The sequence below is a fragment of the Bombina bombina genome, chromosome 2 (genome assembly GCF_027579735.1).
Source record: "Bombina bombina isolate aBomBom1 chromosome 2, aBomBom1.pri, whole genome shotgun sequence".
NCBI classification, from domain to species: domain Eukaryota; kingdom Metazoa; phylum Chordata; class Amphibia; order Anura; family Bombinatoridae; genus Bombina; species Bombina bombina.
The window spans coordinates 310,554,925-310,579,592 of record NC_069500.1 but is presented as its reverse complement, the minus strand read 5'-3'; the positions used below and the strand labels follow the sequence as shown (position 1 = coordinate 310,579,592).

The window sequence follows — 24,668 nt, the reverse complement described above, 5'->3', positions numbered from 1 at the left end:
ACAAACAGAAATCTTCATCTCTTTTCTGTTTCAGAGTAAATAGTACATACCAGCACTATTTTAAAATAACAAACTCTTGATTGAATAATAAAAAACTACAGTTAAACACTAAAAAACTCTAAGCCATCTCTGTGGAGATGTTGCCTGTACAACGGCAAAGAGAATGACTGGGGTAGGCGGAGCCTAGGAGGGATCATGTGACCAGCTTTGCTGGGCTCTTTGCCATTTCCTGTTGGGGAAGAGAATATCCCACAAGTAAGGATGACGCCGTGGACCGGACACACCTATGTTGGAGAAAAAGTGCTTTCCAGAGTTCTGAATTAATAAAAAAGCTTAGATGCCTTGTTTTTCAAATAAAGAGAACAAATAAATTTTGATAATAGGAGTAAAATTAGAAAGTTGCTTAAAATTGCATGCTCTATCTGAATTACAAAAGAAAAAATTTGGGTTCAGTGTCCCTTTAACCCTGCTACACATCTTTCCTTCGTTGGATCTAGCAGATTAACAACTGCAAATGCATTTTATTCTAACATTATGACCAAGGCTAGCCCATCTGCCTTGATTGGTTGAAGTTTGACCATTGAAAAAAAATTGCAGAGAGATTTTTTTTTTTTTTTAAAGTGGTTAGATTTGTTATTCTATAGCAAGACAACAGAAACATCTTGCAATTACAAGGTGTTTATATTTTCATGTGTTTAAAGGGACACTAAAAGTAAAAAATTAAACAATTATTCAGAAACAACTTTCCAATTGACTTCCATTAAAGGGCCAGTAGTAAACCTAGGAAATAATGTTATATAGTTCTGCACATAGTGCAGAATTATATAACATTAGCTTAGCTCCAGATTTAAAAAGTGAATAGTTAAAAAGATATAACGCAAAGAAAACAGAACACCGCTCCTGGCTCTACTGAGCGGATCCGTTTTCTTCTGCTAAGCGCATCTGGGCACGCTGTCTAATCACAGCCGGCCCAGACCAGAGCGGGAGCGAGCTACATTGATGTTAATAGCGCTATCGGGCGCGCTGTGAATAGACAGCGTGCCCGTGATGCGCTTAGCAGAAGAAAACAGACCGGCTCAGTAGAGCCAGGAGCGGTGTTCTGTTTTCTTTGGGTTATATCTTTTTAACTATTCACTTTTTAAATCTGGAGCTAAGCTAATGTTATATAATTCTGCACTATGCGTAGAATTATATAACATTATTTCCTAGGTTTACTGGCCCTTTAACAAAAATGTGCAGTCTTTTAATATTTACACTTTTTGAGTCACCAGCTCCTACTGAGCAAGTGCAAGAATTCAAAGAATATACGTACTGTATATATGTATTTGTTATTGGCTGTTGACTGTTACAGGATGCAGTGGGGGAACACCTTTGAAAATTGTCAGGGAAAAGAGAGAAAAAAAAAAAAGAGGGGGGGGGGGGAAATCTACTACTCATTTAAAGTTCAGACTATTGCATTGTCTTGAAAACAAAAACACCTTCAAAGAGTTAAATAAGTGTGCCTGTGAAAAATGCATTTTAAAAATAAGTTTGTGCAATTAACAATTAAATAGTATTGTGTCACACCAAAAACAATTGTTTGAGCCAATAAAATAAACAGTTATTAACATTATAAAGAAAAAAAAAAAGCTCTTAGCGTCCTAAAACGCTATCGAAAGATTGTGATAAATGTTCAACAAATAGTGTTTCGTGCAAACCAAAATCCAAAAGGTCTGAAACACAGGTAGGCAGCTCCTCTCAGGTGAATGGCTGTTCACTTTATAAAGCCTGATGAAACATGTCGCCGTTGATGTATTCGGATATTAAAACGTATTTTAATATATCAAACATCTTTTGCACATTTTATTGGTTTTGGGATTTAAGCAGTCAAACTAGCTGACATCACACCAGACCTGGGATCCAGTTTTTATTGCCTGCTTTCAGGAAGGAGATCTATTTTCTAGTTCCTGTTACGAGAGGAGAGTTAGCCAGACTACTCCTGAATATCTGGCCTGCACATTTAGCACTTGGAAGTGCTTCAACAAAAGTGAGTGAATTTCCACCTATTGTTTATTGCATTGTCTTGTTATCATGCATTTATTGATTATGCAAATCTACTGTATTTACGGGTCCTTAAATGGGACACTATATATAGATGCAATCAATTATTTCAGTTTGAACTGAAAGTAATACGGCATGATTACGGGTATACTTCCTGCTAACACTACTGGCTGATAAAGACTACTCCTACAGCTTTTGTTGGAGACATATATTTGCAAGTTTAAATAGAAATAATGTTGGTTTATTATTATTAAATACTAATAAAAGTATAACTAACATATTTAGAAATACCCCCTTAAAGGGACAGTATACACCAATTTTCATATAACTGCATGTAATAGACACTACTATAAAGAATAAGATGCAGATACTGATATAAAAATCCAGTATAAAACAGTTTAAAAAAAAAAAAAAAAAAAAAACTTACTTAGAAGCTCTCACTTTAGCTCTGTTGAAAAGGTAGCTGGAAAGCCCACTGCAAGTGGGAAATAAGACCCACCCTTCGTTTGCATATGCAAATACCCTTTACACAAACAGAAGCAAGCCAGAGTAAGTATCTGTCGGTATTCTCCTAAAACTTTGGTGTTTGGTTAGGAGTCTGAAAATCAGAGCAATGTTATTTAAAAATAAGCAAAACATTTTTTTTCTTTTTTAAAAACAACTTTATGGGCTATATAAATAGATCTACAAAACATTTATGCAAAGAAAAAAAAAAAATGTGTATAATGTCCCTTTAATATTGAAACAAAGCGATTCCTAAAATCCCCTTTAAATGCCCTCATAGCAGATATCCACATTGGTTAACTGGGAACATCTAACAGTAAAGTATGTTTCTTATATACATTTAATCAAGTTTTAAAACCACCTTGTTTTTTTTAACATTTAAAAAAAAAAAAAAAAACTATAAAATAATTGTGTAAAAAATACAAGAGTTGCGCTAATTTATCACACACCAGAAAAACAGGCAAATCCGCCCGTTTATGGGCACACGGTAAGTAACCAGCCATTACAAGTGGCTGATTATTGTTACTGCGTGCTCACAGTAGCCATTAGAGCTCAGAAAATTAAACTAGAGGTCAAACATCTTACATAAAGAATAAACACCACCTGCAAAAAGCAGTTTTGGTGGGTGCGGGGTGTTAAGAAAAAAAAAAAAAAAAAAAAAAAAAAAAAAAAAAAAGTGCCTTTACATAGCCGTCTATAGGAACTGTGGGTTTCCTGTAAAACTATATGTATATGCTTATACACATATACAGTATATTTACGATCTGCTGCCCATCACTGCACAAATTATCCCCTTCACTGCGCTAGATCTAATGACGGGGCTCCCGTTGGAGCCCATGGAAGTGCGGTCTCGTGAGCGCAAAGCTTCAGTGCAGTGCGAACGCAAGGTCACGTTCAAATTGCACCTAACATAATACAAGTACACATTTTCGTGTGCTGGTATTGCTAAGTGTAGCGCAAATATAGCTTTCATAGAAACAATATTTTGCAATCCACCTATAATCTAGCTGATTGTGTTTCTAACAGTCCCTTAATGGTTAAAGGGGAGATTGAACACCATGAGATTGTTCCTTTTATCAGCTCATTTACAACTCTTCCTAACTGGAAGATAAAATAAGTTGTTTTTTGTTGTTGTTTTTTTTAAAGATGGGTGCTGCCATGTTGTAACCTATTACTTAAAGGGATATGAAACCCAATTTTTTTCTTTTGTGATTTAGATAGCGCATGTCATTTTAAACAACTTTCTAATTCCCTTCTATTATCTAATTTGCCTAATTCTCTTGATATAATTTACTGAAAAGCATATCTAGATAGGCTCAGTAGCTGCTGATTGGCTGTTGCACATAGATGCCTTGTGTGATTGGCTAACCCATGTGCATTGCTATTTCTTCAACAAAGGATATCTAAAGATTTAAGCAAATTAGATAATAGAAGTAAATTGTAATGTTGTTTCAAATTGTATTCTCTACCTGGATCATGAAAGAAAAATGTTGGGTTTAGTGTCCCTTTAATAAAAAAAACTAACTATATCTGCATATTTTTCACAGGTTAATATTTGTTTTGAATACACTTATGTCTAGGATTTTTTAGTATTTAATGTCCCTTTAAAAAGGGACAGTAGTCATTTAACTGTCATTAACAAATTAAAAACAAATGGATTTGATTGATCATTAAGTTTGAAACAACTTTCCAGTTTACTTCTATTATCAATTTTGCTTAGTTCTCTTGTCTGGCAGTAGTGTTTACAACAATGTTAATAGCAATGTTATACATAGTTGGAAACAATTGTGACTTAGAATGCAAATATCCCGTTCCTAAGCTTCCATCAGCCTACCTAGTTTTACTCTCCAACAGATACCTAGAAAACAATTCAAATGTGTTAATATTAGTACACTGGAAAAATGGCTTGTTCTATTTGATTCATGAATTTTTAATTTTTGACTTTACTGTCCCTTTAACATGTAACAAGATGAACAGGTTGAGGGAAACCAGAACTAAACCCAGCAATAGGCAAAGTCAATCACTTTACTAACAGTGAAACTTTAAACAAACCGTCTATGCGAATCATAAGTGTATGGTGCTGTTTACTATCTACTAAGTAAGACTAATACAAAGGCAGATGTTTACATTTTAATCTAACAGCCAGCTTTGAAATATTTGCAAAGGTCGAGAACAACAGAATGGTGCTTAAAAGGCCATGACACTTACATTTTTATCATTATCATTTTAATGAAACAATGCTGAAAATATTACAATGCATGGGGGGGGGGGGTTTATGAAGAAAAAAAAAAAATGGACGTTCCTGAACTCAATATACCAGTAGAGTCCTATGGCTCGGTTATACATAGCAGTGTTTTCCCTAGGACCTTTTTAGCGGGAGCACCACCTGGCTGATTTTACGGACCGGCTAAAATTGTAACCACAAATAAGCTAAAATGAGTTCACATTTTATTGCACAAATTACCATTAAATAGATGTATCTTAAATTATGCAAATACAGCATAATTCCACCCGTCTGACAATTTTTTCTGTGGAGAACACCGAGTTTGCCAATGACAGATTGAATTGTACTGAACTAAATACACACATCACTGCCATGGATGATTTAAGAAAACAAATTACGTCCTATAAAAGGTTCTATAAAATGTTATGTTTATCCAATTAAAATATTACCCTTTAGCATATTGCAGGGTTTGAGAAAACCATACTTTCCCACCTTTGTATAAATTATATATAAATCTATAGCACTCGCACTATTCTGTGGTACCTCAGAACACAGGCATTAAACGCCAGCTTAAAAAGGGACAGTCTACTCCAGAATTTTTATAGTTTAAATAGATAATCTCTTTATTACCCATTCCCCAGTTTTGCATAACCAACACTGTAATATATATATATATATATATATATATATATATATATATATATATATATATATATATATATATATATATATATATATATATATATATATATATATATATATATATATATATATATATATATATATATATATATATATATATATATATATATATATATATTCTCTCCAAAAAGCAGGCAGCTCACTGGTCTTTGCAATAAAACTTAGAATTTATTGTTTCAGTTTAAAAAACAAACGTTTCGTTAAACTGAAACAATAAAGTTTTACTGCAAAGACCAGTGAGCTGCCTGCTTTTTGGAGAGAATTGTTATGATATTAGCAGAGCACCGTGGCATTACCTTAGTAAGATTGTGCTATCCTATCTATGACATATATATATATATATATATATATATATATATATATATATATATATATATATATATATATATATATATATATATATATATATATATATATATATATATATATAAATAATTAACTTGTATCGAATCCTCTGCATACTGCCCACTTTATTCAGTTCTTTTGACAGACTTTTGACAAATTTGAAAAGTTCTTTAAAATCACATGCCCTATCTGAATCATGAAAGTTTCATTCAGGCTAGACTGTCCCTTTAAGTAAAATCTTCAGTAGTAAAATTAATCGAATATGATGCCGAGCTTACTGCGGGGGGGACCAAATAAACACAGAATACAGACTTGTCAATATAATGTACAAGGTGTAAGGCAAATAAGCAGGAAAACATTTAATTAAAAAAAAAAAAAAAAAAAGTTTGAAGTATTACACTGGTGTGTGGAGTGCCGATTTGTGTGACAAGACTGTATAGAATTTTCCTAAAAAATATCCCGATCCTGTTGCCCTTCAAAACCCTTTGTGGCATTAACATATTGATTATAAATCTACAGAGCTCACCAGCATAATGACCTATGAAGGTCACTGGGAGAACTGGTGTCTAACTGCACAGTTCTATGAGAAGAGTTGGATGTCAGATTACACACTGCACTCATGTGCAAGTTAACGTTCACAGATTTGACCTTACCCCAAGAACCAAGAGCAGTTAAGAGAGTAATTTACTAGATACCAGGTCAGGTTCTAGTAACCATGGCAACTTGGCATCCATCATTTGCTGAGCCTTGCTCTTAAAATAAAGTGTCCAACTGCTTTATACAATCACAATACACGGTATTGGACATCAAGTACGTACGCTTTAAAAAAAAAAAAAAAAAAAAAAAAAAAAAAAAAAAAAAAAAGGGGAATATCATCCCTCCCTCCCTACATTATCTTCTTAAAGGGATAGAAAAGGTCAACATTGAAATGTGCATAAATGCATTTTGATTTTAAAAAAGGAGCATTTTGTGCAATATACTTCCATTAGCAAAAATTATTACCGTTTTTTTTCTGTGGCATACTCGCATATCCTGTAGGGGCCTGTGCCCCAGTATTAAAGGGACAGTCACATCCAAAAAAAAAACAAAAAAAAAACCCATGATTTAAATAGGGAATTTACTTTTATCACCAATTTTGCTTTGTTCTCTTGGTATTCTTAGTTGAAAGCTAAACCTAGGAGGTGCATATGCTAATTTCTTAGACCTTGAAGACTGCCTCTAATCTGCATGCATTTTGACCACTAGAGGGCATTAGTTCATGTGTTTCATATAGATAACATTGAGCTCATGCACGTCAAGTTACCCTGGAGTGAGCACTGATTGGCTAAAATGCAAGTCTGTCAAAAGAACTGAAATAAGGGGGAAGTTTGCAGAAGCATAGATACAAGGTAATCACAGAGGTAAAAATTGTATTTCTATAACAGTTTTGGTTATGCAAAACTGAGAAATGGGTAATAAAGGGATTATCTTTCTTTTTGAACAACAAAAATTCTGGCGTTGACGGTCCCTTTAAAAGTTCGGAGAGTTTAAGATGATGTGTATTGCTTCTGTGAAGAGATACATTTGTGTCATACAAGCCACCACTGACTCTCTGGGAAAGTATTGTGTTTGAATACTGGTGCACGGCCCTCACAGGATATGTGCATATGCTGCAAAAAAAGAAGGAACCCCCCCAGTAATAAAACTTTTGCTAAAAGCATTTTAGCTAATGGAAGTATTTTGCAAAAATGCATATTTCAAATTTTGACCTCTCTTAAAATGTTTAATCAGACCATGGAAAAAATATGTTCCAAATCTATGAGATTTTATGGGGTTCAAATGATATATTTAAAAAAAAAAAAACAAACACACAAACATTCTTGGCAGGGTTTAAATTGTCGGTTGAACAATGAAACAAGAAATTACGTTTCAGCTCTTTCTTTATGGAAATTTAAACAAACAATTCTGTGTGCTACCCCAGTATGCTGCATGATAAAGTGCTGATCATTTAATACATAGTAAAATCAAAGTTACTCCAGACAAAAACTCACAAAAAAAAAAAAAAATAGTATACATTATAGTTAGGGCAGTCTGGTAATCAAAAAGGGATCTGTGCATATTCACACAATTCCCTATGGGTCTTTTTTTTTTTTTTTTTCCTACTGCTGCACTTGCACACACACAGCAGCACACCACCACCACCTTGAAATTCTACAACCCCAATTCCGAAAAAGTTGGGACGGTATGGAAAATGCAAAAAAATATATATATATTCACCCTGTACTATATTGAAAACACATTATTTGATGTTTTACTTTGTGAATTTAATGTATTTTTTTAAAATATACACTCATTTCAAATCTGATGACTGCAATACTTTTCAAAAAAGTTGGGACAGTTTCCCACTGCGTAACATCACCTTTTCTTTTAATAAAACTTATTAAGCGTTTGGGTACTGAAGACACCCTTTGGTTAAGTTTAGCAAGCGGAATTTACCCATTCATCCAGTATGCATGTATTCAGCTGTGCAACTGTACGGGGCCTTTGTTGCCTTATTTTGCGCTTCATAATACGTCACGCATTCTCAATATGAGATAGGTCAGGACTGCAGTCAGGCCATGCTAGCACCCGCACTCTCTGCTAACGCAACCATGTGCTTGTAATCCAGGCAGAATGTCTCAGATGAGACAGAGCCCAGAGAAGTCAGCGGCACTTCTGGTCAATGTTGATGTATGGCTTCTGCTTTGCATAGTAAAGCCTTAACTTGCATACGTGGATGCAGTGGCGAATGGTGTTGACTGACAAATGTTTACCAAATTATTACCATGCCAAAGTCAGGTTATCCATTACAGACTCATGACGGTTTTTGAGACAGTGACGTCTGAGGGATTGGAGATCACGCGCATTCAGAAGTGGTTTTCGACCTTTACACACTAAGATTTACCTGGATTCCTTTAATCTTTCAATTATATTGTGCATTATAGAAGGTGAAATGCCCAAAATCCTACCGATTTGTCTTTGGGGAATGTTGTTCTCAAAAAGTGTTGGATTATTCGCTGACGCATCTGTTGGCAGATTGGCGCGCCTCGACTCATTCTTGCTCTTGAAGAACTAGGTCTTTTTTGGAGGCTCCTTATAAACTATGATTAGAAGACTGCCTCACATCACCTTCTTATTTCAACTTGTCACATCGCTATTAGTCCTCAATTGTCCCTGTCCCAACTTTTTTGGAACGTGTTGCAGTCAGATTTGAAATGAGTGTAAATTTAATGTATTTTTGAAAATATACAAAGTAAAACACTAAATGTGTTTTCAATATAGTACAGGGTGAATTGCATTTTTAAAATTACTCTTTTTGCATTTTCCATACTGTCCCAACTTTTTGGAATTGAGGTTGTATATCTCCAAATCTACTGCTCAATTTTAAATTAAAGCTAGGAAAACTATGCTCTTTAAGATGAATTTATGATCCAAATATAATGAAAATGACATTATGGGTTTTGTCTAAAATGCCTCATATGGGCGTATTTAAAAATGTAAAATTCTGACACCCCTATGTTTTAGTCTTCTGAAAACAGCAGACACGTAAGAATTCTACATATTATAAACAAGCTTGCAAAAACAATATGTGAATGTGTGTTTCTCAACTAACTCTATAGTCAAAAGAAGAAGTGGTTATCCTAATATAAATAAGGGCATTTGGATATATGTATATAATCTGGACATAGGGGAAAAACCCCCACAAACACCACAACTATAAAAGGGGGCTTTATTTTAAAGAGATGCTTCTAAGCTTTGAAATCAGAGGTCCTGGGGGGTTTCTAGGCCTTTCTGATGACCTGTTATAAGCACCTAGATATACTCAGCCTGCAAACAGTGTGTGGCTTTTTTTTTTTTTTTTTTTTTATTAAATTTGCTGAAACATTATGCCCCCAAGACACACACACACTGACTTTCAAACAGTGGGTCTTAGGAAGATTTAGGGTTTAAGAGAGCTTAAATTGAGGGGATAACATACTTAAAGGGACAGTATACACTCATTTTCATATAACTGCATGTAATAGACATTACTATAAAGAATAAGATGCACAGATACTGACATAAAAATCCATTACAAAACTGTTTAAAAACTTACTTAGAAGCTCACAGGTTAGCTCTGTTGAAAAGGTAGCTGGAAAGCCCACTGCAAATGGAAAATATCAGACACTCCCCCCTCCCCCTTCTTTTACATATGAAAAGACCCTTTACACAAACAGGAGCAAGCTGGAGAAGGTAGCCGACGGTATTCACATAAAACTTTGGGGCTTGGTTAGGAGTCTGAAAATCAGAGCAATATTATTTAAAAATAAGCAAAACTATAAAAAAAAAAAATTGATGGGCTATATAAATAGACCATCTACAAAACATTTATGCAAAGAAAAAATTAGTGTATAATTGCCCTGTAAAGGGACACTGAACCCAAAAAAATTTTCTTTTGTGATTCAGATAGAGCATGCATTTTTAAGCAACTTTCTAATTTATTCCTATTTATTTTTCTTTGTTCTCTTGCTATCTTTATTTGAAAAAGAAGGCATCTAAGGGTTTTTTGGTTCAGACTCTGAACATCACTTTTATAGGTGGATTAATTTATCCACCAATTAGCAAGGACAACCCAGGTTGTTCGACAAAAATGGGCCAGGATCTAAACTTACATTCTTGCATTTGAAATAAAGATACCAAGAGAATGAAGACAATTTGATAATAGGAGTAAAATTAGAAAGTTGCTTAAAATTGCATGCTCTAGCTTAATCCCAAAAGAAAAAAAATGTGGGTTCAGTGTCCCTTTAAACCCCCAATCCAGTTTCCTCAAGTCCTGTGCAGCAGCCCGGCACTTCAAATTCTCTGGGGCTTGATGAGGACACCAGCATCCCCGGATCACTTGGCCACCAGGGAAGTGGGGATAAAAGTGGGGGGTGAGAGCTGAACTCAGAGTGCCCCCTTACAGATACGTGGTTGTTATGCACACTTAATAAAACAATGACAATCATTTGTCGCTACCTGCACTTAAAGGGACAGTCTACCATAGAATTGTTATTGTTTTAAAAGATAGATAATCCCTTTATTACCCATTTCCCAGTTTTGCATAACCAACACAGTTATATTAATACATTTTTTACCTCCGTGATTACCTTGTATCTAGGAACCTTCTTCCAGCCCCCCTAATCACATGACTGTGACTTGTTATTTTCTATTGTCTTACATTTAGCATTGTTTTGTGCTAGATCTTAAATAACCCCCTGTGCCTGAACACAGTGTTATCTATATGGCCCATGTGTACTTTCTGTCTCTTTGTGCTGAAAAGAGATTTAAAAAGCATGTGATAAGAGACAGCCCTCAAAGGCTTAGAAATTAGCATATGAGCCTACCTATGTTTAGTTTAAACTAAGAATACCAACAGAAAAAAGCTAATTTGATGATAAAAGTAAATTGGAAAGTTGATTAAAATTAAAAGTCATATCTGAATAATGAAAGTTTAGTTTATACTAGATTGTCGCTTTAAGAGGTTAAACTTTTAGATTTTAAAGCAATAGACCCACAGCTCATAAAAGTTTACTTCAGGCTCCTAAATTTTATTCTCTCTTTTTCTTTGTATCTCAATATTCTGGTTGGCAGCCAAGTATTATATAAATGTGTTAAGGGACAGTCTAGTCAAAATTAAAATTTCATGATTCAGATAGGGCATGCAATTTTAAACAATTTTCCAATTTACTTCTATTATCTAATTTGCTCAATTCTTTAGATATCCTTTGTTGAAGAAATAGCAATGCACATGTGTGAGCCAATCACACAAAGCCTCTAGGTGCAGCAACCAATCAGCAGCTACTGAGCATATCTAGATATGCTTTTCAGCAAGTGATATCAAGAGAATGAAGCAAATTATATAATAGAAGTAAATTAGAAAGTTGTTTATAAAATTATATGCTCTTTCTAAATCGCGAAAGAAAAAAAAATTGGCTTTCAGGTCCTTTTAACTTTTGTTTTAATGACTTATATTTAAAGTGATGGCAAACTCTACCTTTTTTAAAATCAGATCTGGAATGGGAATGTCAGCAATATTTTAGATGGATTTTAATTCATCAGGTGTAATGAAGATGTGCTATAACTTACTTTTTAATATAGATATTAAATTCAAATGCCCCGCACTCTGACGTCCACTTCAAAAGTAAATTTTTCTGTGAGTTAATGGTTAGAATTGTTGTCCAATCAGCGCTCTCCCCATATGGCACTTTTGTTGTAGCTAGAGCACGGATTGGACAACAATTCAAACCATTAGCTCACAGAAAAAATGACTTTAAGAAGGCGGCGGGTATTTGAATTTCATAACTATATTTAAAAAAGGTTATAACGCATCTTTGTTACAGATGAATTAAACTCCATCTAAAAATATCACTAACATTCCAGATCTGTTTTTAAAAAAGGGGAGAGTTTACTATCACTTTACTAAACCCCAATGTAAATTTTCCAATATGTTTAAATTGATGGTAAATTTCAGTTTACGCTGGGGTTAGGTTCCGGAAGAAATGGTTGTAAATCGAAACCATTGTAAATTGAAACCCAGTTTATAATGTAAGTCAATGGGAAGTCAAGGAGTTAGGTTCCAGGCCCCTCTCAAAATTGTCATGAGTAACACCTAATACATTATTTTTAAAGCTTTGAAATGAAGACTTTAAAATGCTAAACAGCATTATAAACCTAATAAAATAATCACACAACACAGAATATATAATTAAACTAAGTTAAATGAATAAAAACTTTTGCTAAACAGCATTATAAACCTAATAAATTAATCACACAACACAGACTTCACTTGCATTTTTCTGTAAACAGTTCTTTCTATGCATTCCAATCTGGACTGATTTATAGACAGGAAGTTCTTGTTCCTTTGAAATCTGCTCGATAGCTCAGGTCTGGTTAAACTGATTAATTTCAGCTTGCTTGGCTTTGCTGCAACAAAAGCAGACAGCTCCACCTACCAGCTATTTTAATAAATGCACTGCTTTTCAATAGCAGTCACGACTGGGAAAAAAAAGGTTGTTATTCTGAAATGGTGTAAATTGAACCGTTGTAAAACGAGGGCCGTGTGTGTGTGTATGTGTATGTATGTATGTATGTATGTATGTATGTATGTATGTATGTATGTATGTATGTATGTATGTATGTATGTATGTATATATATATATATATATAAAATTTATAATCTTAATTGGAATTGGTATTGTCTGCTCCTCCGACCCCCCACCCTCTTCATTTCCTCTTTTGGCTGGGCTGTGATGAATAGAGCAGTCACATCCACTCTCTAAATAGGCTAAGGACTAAAAAAAAAAAAAAAAAGGTAGTGGCAAAGATTTAATATATGTATTTGATTAGTTAAAGGACCAGTAAACTTACAAAATAATGTTACATAATTCTGCACATAGTGCATATATAACATCAGTACTTACTGTACGCCTCTCCTGGCTCTACTGAGCGGGTCTGTTTGTTTCCCCTAAGTGCGTCAGGCACGCTGGTCTAGTCACAGCCGGCCCGATTGCGCCATTAAACAATGTAGCTCGCTCCTGCTACCAGACCTTTTCTCATTAGGCATGGGCCTAGTCGCAATATGGATAATGTCAGTAGATGTAATAAAAGTTTCATCAACGCCCAGCTCAAACCGTTTAACCTAGGAACATTAAATTTGGGAGGTACATTGTTTTTATGACGTAGGCACCCACTAAGGAAGGATTTATGGAAATTACGTCCCTAAGGGGGTGAAAAAGGGGGGTGAACTTTTTTATGAGGATACCTAAAACTCACAAACCAACGACGTTGCAGACATGAAAATTGGCATTTAGAGTCTCCTCGAAAAATAAAGACACACGTGTTACCATTTACCAAAAATACACTTGGGGGGGGGGCTAATTTATGAGAATGCCTATAATACATACAGTTTACATACCCTGGCAGAATTTATGATTTCTTGGCCATTTTTCAGAAAATATGAATGATAACAAAAACTTTTCTCTTTCATTCATTGTTAGTTGATTTGATAATAAATGGCTTCAGCCAAACACTGTGTTTACTCTTTTTAAAATCATAAAAACAGAAACTACCCAAATGACCCTGATCAAAAGTTTACATACCCCAGTTCTTAATACTGTGTATTTCACCCTTTAACAGCAATGACAGCTTGACATCTTTTGTGGTATTTGTGGATGAGGCTCTTTATCTTCTCAGATGGTAAAGCTGCCCATTCTTCCTGGCAAAAAGCATCCAGTTCCTGTAAATTCTTGAGCTGTCTTGTATGAACTGCACGTTTGAGATCTCTCCAGATTGGTTCAATGATATTGAGGTCAGGAGACTGAGATGGCCACAAAAGAACCTTCACTTTATTCTGCTGTAGCCAATGACAGGTCGACTTGGCCTTGTGTTTAGGATCATTGTCATGTTGGAATGTCCAAGTATGTCCCATGTGCAGCTTCCGGGCTGATGAATGCAAATTGTCCTCCAGTAATTTTTTATAACATACTGCATTCATCTTGCCATCAATTTTGACCAAAATTTCCTGTGCATTTGTAGCTCACACATCCCCAAAACATCAGCGAGCCACCTTCGTGTTTCACAGTAGGAATGGTGTACCTTTCATCATAGGCCTTGTTGACTCCTCTCCAAATGTAGCGTTTATGGTTGTGTCCAAAAAGCTCAATTTTGGTCTCATCACTCCAAATGACTTTGTGCCAGAAGGTTTGAGGCTTGTCTCTGTGTTTTGCATATTGTAAGTGGGATACTTTGTGGCATTTGCGTAGTAATGGCTTTCTTCTGGCGACTCGACCATGCAGCCCATCTTTCTTCAAGTGCATCTTGAAACAGCCACACCACGTTTTCAGAGAGTCCTGTATTTCACCTGAAGTTTTTGTGGGTTTTTCTTTGCATCCCGAACAATTTTCCTTGCAGTTTTGGTTAAATTTTAGTTGGTCTACCTGACCATAGTTTGGTTTTGACAGAACCCCTCATTTTCCACTTCTTGATTAGAGTTTGAACACTGCCGATTTGCATTCTCAATGCCTTGGATATCTTTTTATATCCCTTTCCTGTTTTATACAGTTCAACTACCTTTTCCACCAGATCTTTTGACAATTATTTTGCTTTCCCAATTACTCAGAATCCAGAAACGTCAGTGCAGCACTGGATGAAAGATGCAAGGGTCTGTCAGGAGTACAGAAACTCATTGACCTTTTATACACACACTAATTACAAGAAAACAGATCACAGGTGAGGATGGTTACCTTTAATAGTCATTCAAACCCCTTCGTCTCAACTTGTTATCAGGCCAAAATCACCAGGGTATGTAAACTTGTGATCAGGGTCATTTGGGTAGTTTCTGTTGTCATTCTGATTTAAAAAGAGTAAACACAGTTGATTGATAATAAATAGCTTCAGCCAAACGCCAACCATGAGTGAAAGAAAAGGTTTTTTGTTATCATTCATATTCTCTAAAAAAATGGCCAAAAAAAATTATAAATTCTGCCAGGGTATGTAAACTTATGAGCACAACTGTACATACACACACACACTTCAAAGGGGGGGCTGAGAATAAACACTTAATATACACAAAGATAGAGAATATGCAGGAAAAAGTCAAACACCAAATCGATTACAGTAACCATTTTCTAAAGCAGTGTTGATATAGGTATTTAAAAAAAATTACCTTGTCAAACAAGATACTTCAAAAATTAAGGTTCACAGTTAGATATTGCAAAAGGGTGGATAAAAAAAAAAAAAAAAAGTCTCATGTTATGGCTCATGCTTGAATATTCCATTAACCCTTTGAGTGCTAAGCACTTTCCCACCTGGGTGCTAAGGTTTTCTTAAAGGGTTTTTACAAATATTTTTTTTAACTTTATTTATTTCAGATCTTACGCTGTTGGAAAGGTTAGGCGATTACCTTTCCAACGGTGGGTCTTGGGGGTCTGTAGCTGCTTAGATGTCTGAGATACAGGCTTCTAAGCAGCATGCGCTCTGAGCCGTCATTAGCACCAGAGTGTGAAACAGAAAACCATATGTTGCATGCAACTGTCTTAATTGCTAAAAACACTTTCACATCTGTCCTTTTTCTAGTACAGATTAATAAGCAACCAAATGCTCCAGTAAGAACTGTAGGCCTCTGACTATAATAGTCATTTGGATAATCAAAACTATTTTAACCCCTTTATAAAAAGGGACAGCAAACATCTTGTAATTACAATACGTTCTGCTGTTTTGCAATAAATCATACTACATGAGTGAAATGTTTCTGGATGAATCAACTCTGTTTGCTGCAATTGTTTTTCAGTAGCTTAACTCCATCCGCCATGTTTTATCTGGAGCAGCCATTTCTTACTAGAGTAGACAGGGTTATCCTATAGTATCAAAGGATACCAAGAGAATTAAGAAAATTTAATAACAGAAGTAAATTAGAAAGTGGTTTAAAAAAATAAAATAAAAAAAATAAAAAATAAAAATCACATGCTTTATCTAAATCCCAAAATAAAAATATTGAGTTTCATGTCTCTTTATTGCAACTCCCGTGCCCCGTTTACTCAAGTTTCACAGAACACCCTTGTTCTTAATTTATTTCCATTGGACATGTCCTGATAGATAAAGCTATTTGGGTTATGATATCCACAGAATCATGAGATTTATCAAATGAAAACAGTATGTGCAGATTGTTATACCTCACCATGGGACACTGACCATGTTTCCCCTCCCCCCAATTTTCAGATATTGCCCACAAATGATTGTTTATCAGTGAAACAATAGCTTCCCTTGGTTATCCCTTCTGATATATTTTGGATGCCCGGGCCAAAGATAAACTGTAAAATGCTTTATCCATAAGGTATTATTATGCCATTCCTCTCTGTATTTTCTACATTTTTTTATTAAAAATATGGATGTGCTGAAAAGAAGTGTGGACAACAGCTTTGTTCCATGTCCTTGCTGCTTTAGATTGAACCTATCCTGGTTTACACATAAGAGGGAGATAATTGCTGTCTTTACGTTGAGCCAAATAACGGACAAATATATTTATTTTTAAGAACTGTATTTAATTGGCTATAGTTTAAAACAAAAATATTTATACTGCATAGGCATTTCACAAAGTAATTTGTTTATCTTGAACTATGCATAGGTGAAAGCCTGGATCTTTACACCTTACTGCATAGATGTATTCAACAATAAATCCTCTTTTATATCAGCATTGTGACTGGAGAGTCATTTGTTTTCCTATGACAAGATGTAAACCATCTGAAATACTCTGATACTACAAGAGCAGGTAACAGAAAATAAAGACGCATCTTTAACACAGATAGAGATACATATCCCTTCCGTGAACATCACATGCCTCACATGTTTAAAGTCTTACAAGGTGAGCAAGTTTTTTTGCATTTCAAAAACACTATACCATTGCACATTTAATAGACTACAGTATAGTGTAAATATAACTTTTATATGCACTGGGAAAGAAAATAGTGCAACTCACTTTATTGCTATATTCAATTTATTGCTGTGGTCTGGAACCAAAACCGCAAATATATCAGAGGTACATCTGTACGTTTATCACTTGTGTATCTGTTCTGGTATTGCAGCAGTTTAAAAAGGTAAACCACTAAAAAGATGCATTAAAGCATAAACTAAAGGTCAGTCACAAGGTTTCTGTGACTTTAAAAAAAAATTGAATTATTACACTGCAAGTTAGGATCATCTAAATTATGTGCATACAGAATAGAATCTACCCATCAAATTCCATTCCAAAACCCACTCTAAAGTCACAAGCCTCATTGGAGTTGATAGATTCCAAAGGCTTTGTGCGCTTGCCATTGTTGAATAGGGCTCCTGCGTGTCAGCATTTTGTTTTTGTTCCAAAGAATGCACCTAAATTTACACTTAAGACAGCATCTACATGACACAGAATGTGTCATGTTCTAACACATGTAAAAGGTTTTTGTAAAGCACATTGTGACATTTGAATGACAAAACAACTTCCTTCCCTTTGCATATCATAGCAGGGGGAAAAAAATAATAATAAGCGGTAGTAAAGTTTAAAAGGAACTAAAATCAGCATGCTAACGTACCAAAGATAAACAAAAGTTCATGATTACTTTTAGGGCCACAAAAAAAGTGGGATATTAAAGTGATAAACAAATGGTAAATGTGATAAGTAAAAGGAGATTGAAGATATGATTGTGCTAAAAGGCTCTTAAACACACAAATTCTATTTTCACTCATTTTGTTAAGAATAAAAGAGCTCAGTTCAGCTCAGTAAAAACACACATGTTCGAACAAACAACATATCGTGCCTCTGATCAGTACACAATCGTGCAGTAATTCAAACAAAATCCTCACACACAACCCGGGACATTAATCTCAAGTTCTTTATCATACATAGAAAAGATAATTATATAAACCATGTTAAAACATTTACTTTCCCATTAAAAAAAACAAATAAAAAGCTGTTTCTAACAGGAAGTGCATGTTGTGAAGAACTCAAGTCATTGGCTGACCTGATGAGTTCAGCAAACTGCCAATAGTGCTTTGCTGCTCCTTCAACAAAAAGGTACCAAAAGAAAGAAGCAAATTTGCTAAAAGTAAAATTGGAAAGTTGTTTTACATTGTATGCTCTATCTGAATCATGTAAACCCAAAAAAAAATGTATTTCATTATTTAGAGAATAAAATTTAAAAAAAAAATTGTGTTTTATTTCTCTTTAAGCTGATGTAATAGCTATTAGTAGGGTTGCACCGATACCATTTTTTTATGACTTAGTACAAGCACCGATACTTGTTTTCAAATACTCGCCGATACCAATTACCGATACTTTTTTTTTTAATGTCATGTGACAGTTTACCAAGCACAATACAGACTAATTATTTAAGATTCCTTCTTTATAATTATAAAGGACTGTAATAATAAGTTTTATTTATCACAAAGTTCACTGAACATGTTTATAAATAAATATTACAATAAAATATTACATTTAAAGGGGTGATACAATTGGGTTGTAGGGCTGTTATATAACATCAATCTGACATTTGTATGGAGGTTCGACTCTAAGTTGAACAGTCTTTCACTTTCCACACTACTGCATGGGGCAGAAAGATATTTTTGGGCCATTTTAGCCAGAGCTGGAAATCTGTTTATTAACTGCCCAGTACTTCATGGGTTTGTCTGAATGAGGTACAGTGATTTCTCCTACAATAATACAAATAACAGCAATTTGTATTGGCAGAACAGTAGTAAACAATTTTTAGTTTTGTCTCCACTCCAGTTTAAAATTAAATGGGAACGTGCAGTTTGAAAAAACGCCACAAGATAGCATATGGGTAGGAAGTGGAGGTATCGGTTTAAGTATCGGTGCATTTGCACGAGTACAAGTACTCATGCAAATACTTGGTATCGGTGCATCCCTAGCTATTAGTTATAAGGTCTGCTTAATAACAGTTGTGTGCTTCAAAACAGTGGCCGTTATAGTTAGAAAATTAAAGTGCTCCAACATGAAAAACTCTGGGTCATTTCTGTTTCATTGTAAACGTTCTTCCACAAATCTTAAACCATTTTAAAGTCATAATAAAAAGGGAGATACATATAACCAACATGCTTTATTATTTACCTTACATTATGCCTATGTCAAAAGGTTGTACATAGATCTTACTTTTCTGCGGATCCAAATCAGTCTGTCACTAAATTTGTTAAAAATGTTCTACGAAGTTATGTAAATTAGTTGAGAAAAAAAAAAAAAAAAACACACACACCTAGAAATGTTTATGTTAGGAATTTTATTGCTTTATAACAACTGAGTATGTTATTAGTCACATGGCTAAAATAACATGGGAAATTTAATTTTGCTTATATTTAAAGTGACATGAAAGTCACAATTGAACATTCATGACTCTGCGCATGCAATTTTAAAGGGACACTAACGTTAAAATGTCATGATTCAGATAGCAGCAATTGTAAACATCTTTCAAATTTACATTAACAAAATGTGCAGTCTTTATATTTGCACTTTTTGAGGCACCAGCTCCTATTGAGCATGTGCAAGAATTCACAGAATATACATATATGCATTTGTGATTGGCTGATGGCTGTCACATGATACAGGGGGAGTGGAAATAGAAATAACTTTAAAATTTGTCAGAAAAAAAAAAAAAATTAAAAAAAAAATCTACTACTCTTTTGAAGTTCAGACTATGTGCTACTGCATTATCTTTTTATTATGCATTTGTTGATTATACATACTTCTGTATTAACTGGTCCTTTAATACACTTTCAAGTTACTTCTATTGTTAAATGTAATTAATTTTCTTGGTATCCTTTGTTGAAAAGCAAATTAGGTGGATTTAGTAGCAGCAGTGCACTTATGGAAGCAGGTGATCGGTGGCTATACACATATGCCTCTTGTCACTGGCTCATCAGATGCATTTAAGCTAGCTCCCAGTAGTGTATTGCTGCAGTGCTGTGGAGCAGACTAACTATCCCTAACTAATCCCTTTGCAGATGTTAAACACAGTTATATGCAGACAACAGTGCAATAAGAAAAATGTGCTAACGCTTTGTGCTCTTGCATATTTATACCCCTTTATAATAATAATGTATTTAAAACAGAACCGTTGTCATAGTTTAAGAGGGAGAAGCTTAAAATGTTTATTCAGCACAACAAAACATCTACAAGATGCAACAAAAATAGTTATTTTATGGTTATTGTGGGATTTTAAATAAAAAGTCCTACAGGATCAGCTAAGAAGTTAATTACTATCAACAGACTCCTGTACTATTATGTAAAGTGACATAATGGTCTCTCTCTGAGCCCCCAGGTGTTTCCAGTGAACGAGCATTCCTGACTGCTACATTGTAATGGCAACAACAGTGTCAAATGCTTATATAGTACCATCTACCGGAAGACAATCCATAATGCCCAAAGGGAAAAAGTACTTCATTAAAATAAACGTATCTTAAAGCGATATGAAACTCAAATAGTTTCTTTCATGATTTAGATAGAGAGCATTTAGTCACTAATCAGCAAGCGTTACCCAGGTGCTGAACAAAAAACGGGCTGGCTCCTAAGCTTTACATTCCTGTATTTTCAACTAAAGATACCAAGAGAATGAAGAAAAATTCATAATAGGAGTAAATTAGAAACTTGCATGCTCTATCTGAATCATTAAAGAAAAAAAAAATGGGATTCATATCCCTTTAAAAGATGTGATTTTAAACAAATTTTGAATTTTCTTATATTATCAATTTTCTTTTTTCTCTTGGTATCTTTTGTTGAAAAGAAAAAAAAGAGCCGTATGCTTAGGAGCAGCCCATTTCTGGAGCACTATATGGCAGCTGTTTGCAAGCATGTTATCCATTTGCAATATTTCCTGCCATGTAGAGCTCCAGATGCCTACCTAGGTATCTCTTCAAAACAGAATATGGGAAAGAAGCACAAAAGATAAACTTTTCGGTTTTATATCCCTTTAAGTAAGAACAGTTAAAATGTTCTAACAAAATATTTGACCAAACAGAATGACGTACAAGTATGTCTAATAAATCTGCACCTACAAATAGATCTATACAAACATACTTTCCTAAGTGTTTTTCTTACCTTGTCTAGTTCATCGTGAAGCTCAGCCAAGCTAGGTCGCAGCAACTTCTCACCCAGGTCCGCTGCAGTATGGCGGTAAAAGTCTATCCTAGGTACGGCATCAATAGTGTTATGTCCAAAGGTTCTCAGGTAATATGTGTTAGTATGAGTATCATAATGGTAGTGATGCCCAGCCCCACCAGAATGCAGACTACCTTCACTTAGTACAGTATCCCCATTCTGAAAGCTCACCCCACCACTGCCTGCTCCATCTCCCCCTGTCATTTCTGGTGAGCTGCCCTCAGGCTCTGCAGGGTCCACAAAGTTTACTCTGAAGCGTCCTTTGGCTTCCTCACTACCTGAGCCCCCTCTTCCCCTGTGTGTGACACCATCTCCAGGCTGCTGCGTGTCCATGGATTCCTGACCCAGTGCTGCAGCTGCCCGAGATCCCTCAGTAACTAAATCCACCTGGAAACGGCTTTGGCTTGGAGTGGGCCCCAAAGGTCTGCCCCCCTCATCAGTTTGCAGCTCATCTGCATCCAGGCTTGATGGTGGAGGAGGAGATGAACGTAAACCATGATAGGCTGAAGGTTTTTCTTGTTCAGTTTGTGTAGAGCTTAACTTTTCCTTCTCCATGGGTTGCTGTTTGTCTTGATCTGCCAGTCAATGATGAAGTTGCCAAATTACTTAAAATAAAAACACTGAGTTCTGACACTAAAAGAAGAAACAGAAAAATTAGAACAGAGCTTAGATATGAAACACATTCAATTTTTATTAAGCCAGCTGCACAGTTCTTGCCCCTTCTCACACCCTGCCTTCTGCTCAAACTGAGACAGCAGGAACAAAGCTCAGAGACCAGTATGTCTAAACGTGTGGAGCCTCCTACAATGGATAAAAATACCACCTCCTTATACATTAAACAGAGATACACCTAACGCAAATGCCTCCTACTTTTAGCTATTCAGTGCAAAGGAACGATAATGAATGTGGGTATTGTACGAAAAGGGGGAGGAGTACAGGGCGGAGAGACACCTCTTATTGCCATTAACGGCAAATATACAGTACAGTTTGTGTGTGATACTACTGAGAAGTGAAGGCTGTCTCTGCTCAGTGCATCCCACCAAGTGAAATGGCAGCAAAATGAACATAGTAACTTACTGGAAACCTCTTGCGTATTTTATTACCAAACTAACCAACAACAAAAATAAAAGCCAATGTTAAAGGAATGCCAATACTACAATACCCATATAATCAATAACAGCACTAAAAATCAAGGCATTATCTTCTTGGAATTCAGTGTCATCTCTGTTCTGTGACCTTGGGATAGTGCTGACTTAATACTCCTTTATTCCTTTAGCGTTTTTTTTTTTTTTTAATACAGTAGAAAAAAAAAAAAGTATTGATGTGTTACATTACAAATTAAACACAGATGGATCAAATGCATGGTATAGGTACAAATAACATCTTCGTTTATGCAGTATACGACTGGGGAGGAGTACTGTATATATTGTATTTCTTGTCATCAGCAACACAAGTATATTGCAAATCAAATCATCCACGTTTTCCAGTTTTAATTAACAATTCAATATTCGACTTTATCTCCCTGTATCCAAGGTGCTTAAAGTTATTTAGAAACGCCTGAATTCAGCACGAATATTGTAAGACATGCCATCAGCATCCATGGCATGTACAAGGAGCACAACTGGTGCTGCAAATATTCCCCTCCCTGAAAATGCCATGTGTGCTGCCTCCCTACACATTTTCCACAGATAGAATCAATACCGGTTAAACTAGGCAATCGCAGCAAACTGCATGCACGCAACTACAACGCAAACAATAAGTCAGCATCTCTAGCCTTCCCATGCAGCATATGTACAAAGGATGCATGGTCGCCTGCTTTTCTCCCCGGTGCCTGGCAAAGTCTATTAAACAGGGCAAAGGCTGTTGCTAGGCACGTTTATCACCTAAATGCACCCACACGGGTATTCCCTTACCTCTACAGCTGTATAATAACCCTTTTCTAAGCTGCTGCTTTGCTGCAGCCCTCGACTTTCTGCCCAGTGCCCCCGGCTGGTCTCGTATCAGATTCAGATTCAGTCTCTCTCAAACCCGCCCCCACCTCACTTACGTCACATAAGGAGGAGTTGCACAGTGTCGCTTGAGTTTTGACGAAGGATATACGCTGATTAAAAAGTATCATCATACATTTATAAGACAATTAATTATTTAGGTTTATGTCGCATTGTTAATTAAAAGACTGCTCAACACAATTTTGTAATTAATTAAACTGTGTGTAAGATGGGGGTTTCCACCTTAATTTAACAAAGAGAATATAGGCGGGAGTCAATAAATGCGGCTTCATGAGAGATTCTCGCTAAACTAACCTTGAGCTCCAAACCACCATGCCTCACTTAAGGTGGATGCTGAGTAGATGAACAGATTGAAATATAAATTATATAATGAATGCTCATATTACATCTGCATAGCGTCTAGTCGAGATGGCGGGGGTAAAATGCCTCCTGGAATTTTGCCTATTTTTTCAACCAGGTCTGGCTTGGCAGTGGCACATAGGCAAACCAACCAAGCATTTGCCGTAGGGCACACCAGTAGGGGCACACCACTACTCATGTGCATTTTTTATTTATTTATTTATTGGGGTAAAGACCTTCTGGGCTTCTGCTTCTCTGCCTCCCCTCTTATAACAGCAGTAGTACTACCGGATATTACTGGAGTCATGGCAGTACCGCTGGTGCTTTAATTAAGCTGGCTGGCTGGCATGTACTTGGCAACCAGGAAACTGTGCTCTTTCCTCACTTCCCTCCCCCAGTCCATTTTTCAGTGCAATGAGCTCTCAGACAACATATACCGCACCACATGGGAAAAGATAGGGTTACCATTCTTCCTGGAAAATAATGACAGGCCACACTAATTTTCATAAATAATTAAAGGGACATAAAAAGCCAAAACATTTTTCATGAAATAGCATAGAATAAAAAAAAAATCAACTTCTTTTATCAAATTTCACTTCATTCTCATCATGGTATTCTTTGTTAAAGTGATATCTATATAGGTGGTGTGCACCTTTCTTTCTTGAGCAGTAGATGACAGGAAAGACTGCTGCCACCTACTGTTCTTGCAAATGTATAACAGTTATAAAACTACTTTTATGTTTCTCCAGTCACATGCATGGTCCTACACCTTCCTACCTGCTTTTCAAAATAAAAGAAGGAAGTAAATTTGATGATAGAAGTAAAA

The 24,668-nt window shown here is 35.5% G+C and overlaps 1 protein-coding gene across 2 annotated transcripts in view; it reads right to left on the bottom strand.

Moving 5' to 3' along the window:
• SLC12A2 (solute carrier family 12 member 2) overlaps window positions 1-23,504 on the bottom strand; it is a 368,917-nt gene extending 345,413 nt beyond the window's left edge. Inside the window, exons 1-2 of one of the 2 annotated variants that reach the window (XM_053701642.1) lie at window positions 23,408-23,504; window positions 21,435-22,127 (exon numbers count right to left, since the gene is read on the bottom strand). In XM_053701642.1, coding sequence (XP_053557617.1) covers window positions 21,435-22,049 — 615 coding nt within the window. In that variant the 5' untranslated portion in view covers window positions 22,050-22,127; window positions 23,408-23,504. Of the gene's footprint in view, window positions 1-21,434; window positions 22,262-23,407 lie in introns of those variants that run through there. The other variant, XM_053701641.1, reaches the window with a different exon arrangement.
• Window positions 23,505-24,668: the final 1,164 nt, after the last annotated feature.